This window comes from Micropterus salmoides, unplaced genomic scaffold (genome assembly GCF_014851395.1).
Source record: "Micropterus salmoides isolate LMB-PRFRI ecotype aquatic unplaced genomic scaffold, ASM1485139v1 Ms_hic_scaffold_11, whole genome shotgun sequence".
NCBI classification, from domain to species: domain Eukaryota; kingdom Metazoa; phylum Chordata; class Actinopteri; order Centrarchiformes; family Centrarchidae; genus Micropterus; species Micropterus salmoides.
Window position 1 is genome coordinate 19,628,433 of NW_024040152.1, and position 8,701 is coordinate 19,637,133.

The following is an 8,701-nucleotide window of genomic DNA, read 5'->3' on the forward strand; positions in this document are numbered from 1 at the left end:
TGCCATTTGCTCACTGATAACTAATCAGCTGAGAAATGACATTTTAGAGTTTTATACATGTGTTTTTCGTGTAAACATTAGGTGTTAATAAGCATGAACAATATGAGCATTAGCATCTATGCATCCCTCAGTGTTCACGTGTCGCTGGCGGTCTCCCACACTGTGAAACAGTGAAGTGTGGCTTGTCTAGTTGCGGGCTGATCAGGAGCAGATGCTCTTCTCTTACTCGCGATTGCCTTCTAATTGGCTATTACTTTTTATAGACTGTGGTGCAGATTCTGCAACACACTTTATTCCCTGCCACATTTCACTGATTTGCTGACACGCTGGTGCTTTAATTTCTTTTTTCCCTGTCTTTACATGTGAGTGACAGTGAGGGGGGAGTGTGAGAGGCTGTTGACAATCACATCACCTCCCCTGTCCCAGATGCTCCCTATATAGAGAGCTAGTGTGTCATAAGGTTCCCTTAATGTCTGTGTTGCTTTATTACAGCATTTGAAGCCATAGCAACAACATCATCTCAATTACGAGTAGCCAACATCAAGCTGTACTGTCGGACGCTTCGTGAGCTGACATAATGAAAAAAATACAACCTATATGTCACAAGAAAATAAAGAAGTACATAAGGATAAATATAATAATGCCAGCATATTATTGTGTTACTTTCTTTGGTACATCATACTGCATACTTTACCCTTTTCACATCATGGCATACACAGTGGCTTTGCTTTACCTTGACCAGTGTTATTTATGCTAATCCACTCAACTGGATCTTTTGAGTTGATCATTTCTATGAGATTTTGTTTTCTTTGCCAAACCCATAAACTGCAAACCTCATTCAACCATAGCTAATTTTTGATGACTAATCTATTTTGTGACTTTTTTATCAAACAAGTTAACTTATTTAGCTTGGCTAAGTCCATCAAAGCCCAATAGGCCATAGACCGTATCCCTGTTTACCTCTCTGGGGGTTTCCAATCATGCTGTATCGTGGAAAGCCTGGCAGGCTTCTGTGATGTCCCAGGAGGAGGCCATCTTTCACCCACTGCACAGTCCCTGAGGCCCGCAGCACCTCACACCTCAACACAGCTGTGGCTCCCATCGGCACGGTGACGTTCCTGGGCTCAGACCTGAAGGCCTGCTGGGCCTGTGTGCCTGGAGACGTAAAAAGAGAAGGAGGAAGGAGTTGGAAATGGAATGATAGACCAGATAAGGGATGTGGTGGGATTTAAAGTAAAGAGAGGGAGAAGAACGAGGGCAGAGTTTTATGGAGGAAATAAAAGGAGTAGAGGGAGCATGACATAAACACACAACACAGGGATGCAGTCTTGTGTTCTTTTGTCTGAGAACGCACCCCATTGTGTCTGGCCACATTATTCATCCTGGCATATGTTTTATTGATGGGAAACTGCAGTGATACGGCCCTGAAAATGAGTCAATAAAGTAATTACTGCGAATTAAATCCCCCCTTGGCCTTGCAGATAGGGTATTGGGAGGAGGAAAAAAGCATAGGGTATCAGAGACCTCGTTCACCTGCGGTTTTTCTTCAATGTCGATGTCCCACCTGCTAATTCCTCCTGGGAAGAGTAATGATTATCACTTTAATCCCTTGTTTGTCATAGGTGGGGTTGGCCATCTTTCAACCAAGCTCCTTGGTGACATTCTGTGATGCAGTGCACTTGAGTCAGGAAGGTAACCTTAACGCCGACCACCCATGAGCCTCTTACACTGGGGCTAAGATTAGATGATTATTATACAGAGAGGTTTATGAATAAATTAAGTTCAAGGAGCCAAACGCCACTGCCTACGCCAACTAATGCCTAATATCTAAGCATGAATCTCGTTTAAACAATGCCCCACAGAGAAGGCAGCCTGATTCCGCTAGCCTGCTTGAATCTTGACCTTCATTGAAGCAATGACCAAGTTGTTTGTGAAGTGCATGCTCTGTTGCGTCTGACAACATGAGTGAGAGGCAGAGCTCTCAGATCAAGGCTGAACCAGTCACCTCACGTCAAATATGAAGGGCAAGATTGGCCATTACAAAGGATGCATACAAACAACCAAACACGGGAGCACATTTGCATACAGTTTTCATAAATAAATACTCAACCGTGATCTACAGTGGCTGCTGAAAAAGTTACACTGTATAATTCTGAGATAGAGAAATACTAAATACCACATCAAAATGTAGCGATACGACTCAGTTTTCATGTTCACAGTGAGTGCGTAATTTTAAAATGAAAAATAACACTCACTCATGAATTGAGCCCTTGTTTATTTCATTAAAGCATTAGCCTTAATGACTCTTCTCTGCTTGTGCTATTGTTACCCTAAATTTTTTTAGTCACAGATAAACATTTTGATGGTTTTCTCACAAATGTAAAGCAAAAAGGGAATATCTCACAACAATTGTGTTGTGCCCTGCTTGTGGTCCCATTCCATCAGACTCAGTTGAAATGAAGGGGTGTTCAATCGCATTCAGTCGCATTATTATTATCAGTGACCATCATCCTGCATTTGGCCACTTGTGTTCACAGTTTGCATCTAAAGCTTCAGTACTATTTTTGTTTTATTTTAGCCTGTAAAGTCATAGCACAAACTGAATTAAATTCTCCCAGTAAGCCTGTCAGTAAGCAAACATGCACTTCAGCACCTAAACGGAATGCAGCCATCATTAGTTAATGTTATTAATTATACCTGCATATTCCTGCTATGACCTGTTAAAATGTCTGCCGTGAAAAATTGATTTCCATTCCTTATTCAAGAGTGCACGTCTGCAATTTGCTTCTCAATCCTTATTTCTACATTCATTTCTAGCCTCTCTAGGTAAGGGATGCAAATGCAAATATTTGTTTATAGCTAAATCTTCCTCTTCTGTCATGAGGTAGCAAGGATATATGATTAAGATCAGTTTGTCCCATATAATGTCAAATGACTTAGCGTTATGTTTAGTGGGTTCCATGAACTGGAAGTCACTGTGGTAATCACCATGGAAACTAGTGAGGAAATAATGTGCATATAATACCCAGTAGGAGAAGTAAAATTATTTTGGTGTTGTTTATTTTCTGTATAAACTGCTCAGTGCCAGATGTGCAGGAGGGACATAGCCAGTTAATAAAAACTGTCAAGGACAGCATCCACAGCTCCATACTGCTTATATTGGACAGATATACCTTGAGCTAATCCCTGACAAACAACAACCCTGATAGAAAAGTCCCTATGGTCACATAGAATAACGCTATTGGCCATACAGTTTGGGCAGTGTTCTGATTAAGCTATTTGCATACAACACCAATCCCTAAGTGTTCCCATAAATAAATTGGTTAACAAAATGTTGTGGTGTATAACATATGTGCATTTGACGCATAACAGTTTAACATAGCACTGTAGCAGCTGGATAGAGGATTAGTGACCTTTAAGGGGAGAGCAGAGGTCAGTGGTTACGTGGAGGCTCAGACCCTTATCTGGTGTCCAACAAGATGTCTACACTTATCCTATAGAACTTTGTTCATATATGGATTGGTGCCTTAGTTTGCAGACTCTGACCCCTATATGGTATTTAGCAGATACCTAAACATGTCCTATATAAGCTGTGTTTGATGTACAGAGAGACAGAGTGGCCATCGGGCTGGGTCACTCTCCAAGCTGCTGCAGAGCTTGTAATTGATGCTGAATTCCTTGATGTAATAAACTTTTATGATCAAGAACAGTGTCAAGCGGATTTCTTCTCAACACATCATCGCAGCATTATTGTTCAGACACCAAAATGTTCCTGTCTACCTGAGGTCCTGTTCATAGGGAGAATGATCCCCTAGAGAGTGAAACAAATGCATCTGCTGGTCTCCTATTAGATTAAGCAATAACAACAGAGCAAGGTAACAATGATTACGTTATTAGGTGGGATTATGTTAATAATTGTTTAGATGCTGAAAAACTAAATAGAAAGGAGAACATACAGTATATAGATGACACAGTAAGTCCAGTTATACTTCAGTAAACCTGGTATCTTAAACAAGATTTTCACAGTATGAGATTAAGATAGGTATGTGATTAACCACATTAGTTTGACTGACTTCCATGTACTACATGGTGACATTTGATTCTCTTACCCAAGACGAGACAGAGAAAGGGTAGAGCTGAAGGAGACACCGTCCATGCTGACAAGGAGTTCATTTCAACACTGACACTTGATCTTCGACAATCCTGGAACAACCATGGAAAATACAACCTACATGAAATACACACAAATACTGTTTAACCTCCATGTCTACAAGATGAATAGAGTAGGCATATGCTTTTAAGAGGCATTTGTATTGAGTGCAGCAGTGCAGAATAAGAAGCTATCAAATTAAAAGGAGTCTTTTCATGTTTATGTTTCTTGTTTATTTTCAAGGTTTTTTACTTGACTCTGTGCTTTTGATGCTATTTACTTTTCACTTTGGCATCCGACTCCCTAGTAAGTGAAATCAGTTTCACAAGCATGGCATTGTGTAATTTGTGTTTTAGATGCAATAAATGCAGAGGGGCTTTCTGTATTTGAGTGGCTTAGATTGTTAAGCTAGTTCTTGTCTCCTGATAAGTCACAAGGAGAGCCCAATAACCTTAAAGCAGTACATTTGAATTTGTGATTAGTTGTTATAAAGACCTCTATGACTCTTTTCTTCCAGCATCTCTTACCACAATAATTCAGGACCAACTGAGGGAGTGAAGAACCAAGCATATATGATCTCTTGGATGTCCTGATAAAGGGCAAATATAAAATTTTCTACAAGATGATTTTTAAACAGCACTTTTATTAATGGAAATGTCAATGTGGGAGGTGACAGTGTCTTCCACTGTACCTATAGTTACAGTAGCTAATGTAGTTTTGGTGTCTTGAATCCATGTTCACATCCCTAAAATACCATAACAGCAGCATATTTTATTTGAATGATATTAATGTTTGTTAGTTGTCCGATGTAACCCATACCTTAAAATTGTGGACAGTAGATCAGAAAATGCTCATCTATGGTATTTAGAGGGTGCAATGTATTTTGTTGTTTAGGTATAATGATTTGTTTAGTAAATAGGTTCCAACATGCAACATTTTATATTATGGTGCCTTAAGAAAGCCAAAAATATGAGCCATTGTCAGGACCATGCTATGCTCTTGTTGAATGAATGGATCACAGAGACATTTTGCTACTAAGTCTATGGGCAGTGTTGTGGGGCTGTGCCCACTGCATCCAATGCTTTTCCTTTTTTGACCTGAAAGAGCCCTCTGTGGATTTTAAGTCAGTTTGTAATCACTTCAATTTATCTGCTGCAGGAGTGGAACAAATAATAGTGATTTACTTAATTGAAAATTAAATATTTTCTCATCTGAATAGACAAAATGAATTGAAGGCAACAGCTCTTTGACGCATCTCCCCTCAGTCAATTAGTTGCACTCCAACAGGCTTTGATAAGAATTAACTCACACTCAATTATTTTTTCGCTCTCAAAACATTTGTGTATTTCAGAGCCCCCAGTATACTCTTTGAACACACAAGGGCAATTATTTCCCTCTTCAATGAAAATTATTTTCTGAGGTTAAAAGTGCCCGTCTTCTCTTCATCTCTGTCTCTTTTAATGCCTCATGTAGGTAAACACAAACACAATCATTATATCCTGCCTAATGCTGACATTCAGTCATCCATCTTTTGATAAGAAGTCCTGGATTCCTTTCATTTGTCTGCAGTACAATGAAAAGAGCCAGAATTTCATCTCTACCTTTGGGCTTTTGGCGAACAACGGCTTTAATTACTTTAAAAATGCAGCCTGTCGCAAGAATTGTGATTTACTGTTTGTTTTCTTGAAAAACTCTGGGATGGTGTAGCATTTGTGGAATAACTGTGATATGTCATTTAACATTTGCTTAAAATACAACAATAGATAAATACCAGACTGAATGAAATTTATTTGTCTTCAAATATAAGAAAGACCCCTATTTTACTTTAACAGCACTCATTGCCACAGGTTTTTTTGACCTTGTTCTTCATGGGTTTCTTACAAATGCAAATTAGAAAGTTTGATTTGAAATTTGATTCGCTTTCAGAGACAAGGCTGCCACTCTCCCCGCAAGGGCATTAGAGGTAGCTGAACCATTCAGCGTGACCCCGACAGGTAGATTTTTAATGGCGTCTTTCATAACATCATCAAACGACTCAATACACTCAATCCTAGACCAATTTAACGCGAAACCCCATGAAATCAGTCAATGTGCATAAAAATGAAGTTTCATCCTCTGTGCAGCCATCCAATTCAGATGTGGCCCTACATCTTAATTCCAACCTAACTTCTTACCGATCTCACCAGTTGCCTGTGGGTCCAATTACTGTAGCTTATAGAAGCTGTGTTGCGAACCATTACTGCTTTAACACTGAACTGCTGATAAAGAGGCTTTCAAAAAGATGCAGATTAGATTATCAACAGAATCTAATCACATGCGATTTTACATTAAAACATGGCATTCTTTCAGTGGTCTGATTAAGACCTGACTGGATGTGCTAAACACTGACAGAACATACCTCAACCTCAAGGACAGGCAAGCTAAATCATACGTTATCAGTTTGGGCCAGCAGTTCAGCAGCTTGACGATGTCCAGTGCAAATTCAAAGCACTCAAAGAAACCCAAGTTAGGTGTTTATGCACTTTGTCTCCACTCCTTCAGCTCTAAGTTTACTGCATTACTCTGACTTTGCTACACACCTGCTCTCCTCAGGAAAAAAAGGTTGAAAGACAGAGGCAAAACCTTCTTTCAACCTCCACCAACTCAAGCACATCTGTCTGCCTAGGGTGCACAGAGAGAAGGCAGGCAGACAGACTCACAGAGAGTGGGTACCTCCTTCTTTAAAAAAGCCAAGAATCTTTGAATAGGTGTGCAAATTTGCATGAGAGAGAGCTGTGCTTACCTGTTGAGTGACGCCAAGGCTCAGGAGCGCCTTTTGTCTTACTGATCTACAGATGGCTCTCTGAACACAAGTGAGCAACAGAGATGTTAAAGAATGCCAATGGGACTCCCCCTTCTCTCACTCCTTATTCTGAGATGGAGGCAAACAGATAAAGAGAGGGAGAGAGGCAGTCACAGACTGTGGAATGGAGGAAGGTGTGTGTATATGAAAAGTGTTGGTGATAGAGGTTTCAAGGGGGTCACCTGGACAGGAAAATAAATGCCAAGAACTGTATAACAACAAGAGATTTTTAATATGTTTAAGGCCAGTCAAAATGACCATTTTAAAAGTTGCTGGACTTCTTGTTTCAGCAGAATTGAATCAATTAACTATAAAAGCTTAATAAAGTTCCAGTGAGCCAGTAATATGAGGGTAGGAACATGCCTGATGTTTCTTTCTATTCTGCCTTTCTGGAGAGTATTCATGGACCCATTATTTAGCTTTTCACTGTGGTGAGTTGGAAGGAGTACTGCAGCCCTCAAAGATACAGATGCAACACGGACGTCTTCACAGCTGCTAGTTTGTAACATTTACACTCATAAATAATGAATGGAAATGAGAGTATCCACATAACTGTATTTCCTATACTGAATTCTCCTGGGGTGATCTGCTCCGCTGCAGACAGAGACAGGCCAAAGAATTCACTTTCAACAGTGGAATATTTTATTTTTTTCTGAATACTGCCCCCACCCCCCATTTTGTCAATTATATACTTCCAACTGAATGGTGGCTGGAGAATACTACCATTTGCTCAGTGGAACATACTGAAAGCTCTTCTAGCAAGACAACTTAAAGGTCACGTTTATTTTCCATGAGCATGTATTTTTCATTTGATCTGCTGATATTCCACCCTTGTCCTGTGGCTCTGAGTTGACTATATGTACAAGCTATTTGCTCTGTATAAACACAAAAGCAGCTATACTGCTGCATCTGATGTTTCACTACGAGTCGGCTATACAGTAATGATAGACCAGCCGCTGCCTGTGAGAATAGTGAAAGAAAGTCCCCCATTTGTGCAGCAGGTAATAAAGAAAGAATAATAATGACACACACCCTTAAATGGCACAAATTCAAGGACTGTATACCTTGTGTTGTGCTAGCTGCAGCATGCAGTATCCTTTGTGTGAATGAGTGTAAGCCTGTGTGTATGTGTATAGGTGGTGAGAAGGTGTGTGTGTGGGCCAGATGTTAGCATGGATTGTGTAGTCGGAGCTAGCCCCACAGACAGTCATTAAGCCCAGCAGCCCAGGGCTGGAAGGTTAATTCCCCCGCCTGGAGGGGTATGTAGGTGGGAGGCAGGAGGAATAGAGGGAGGGAGGTGGAGGAGGGGGGAGGGGGTGTCAATGGGAGGCGAGGGGGCTGTGAAGCTCAGCACTCAGTTCACACAAACAGCACTGTCAGCAAGAGTGGAGCCGCTCCACTGCCAGACGAAGGAAGAGGAGGGAGAGAGCTGGGGCCTGACAGAGAGGTGGTGGGGGAGGGAGCGAGATGGACAGAGTGTCTGAAGATGAATGGTGAGAGGAGAAATGCAGGGAAGAGGAGGGAAATACAGTAAGAGGGTAAAAAAAAAATCATGTCAGGAGGTTGGACAGGCAGAGGGTGAGATGAAGGGGACACGAACGAGCAAGGTAATGGAGCGAAAGAAACGGATGGAGGAAGGAGACAGAAAGATACTGTAAAATGGGCTGTGGAGTGATGAATAGAAGACGAGGAAGGATCAGAGGAAGGGG

General features: G+C 40.9%; 1 protein-coding gene across 2 annotated transcripts in view; it reads right to left on the reverse strand.

The window, feature by feature from the left end:
• Positions 1-7,007, reverse strand: part of nphs1 (NPHS1 adhesion molecule, nephrin) — a 38,634-nt gene extending 31,627 nt beyond the window's left edge. For both annotated transcript variants that reach the window (XM_038711765.1, XM_038711764.1), the window contains exons 1-3: positions 6,933-7,007; positions 4,110-4,203; positions 961-1,155 (exon numbers count right to left, since the gene is read on the reverse strand). In XM_038711765.1, the coding sequence (XP_038567693.1) occupies positions 961-1,155; positions 4,110-4,173 (259 nt within the window). In that variant the 5' untranslated portion in view covers positions 4,174-4,203; positions 6,933-7,007. The remainder of the gene's footprint in view (positions 1-960; positions 1,156-4,109; positions 4,204-6,932) is intronic.
• Positions 7,008-8,701: the final 1,694 nt, after the last annotated feature.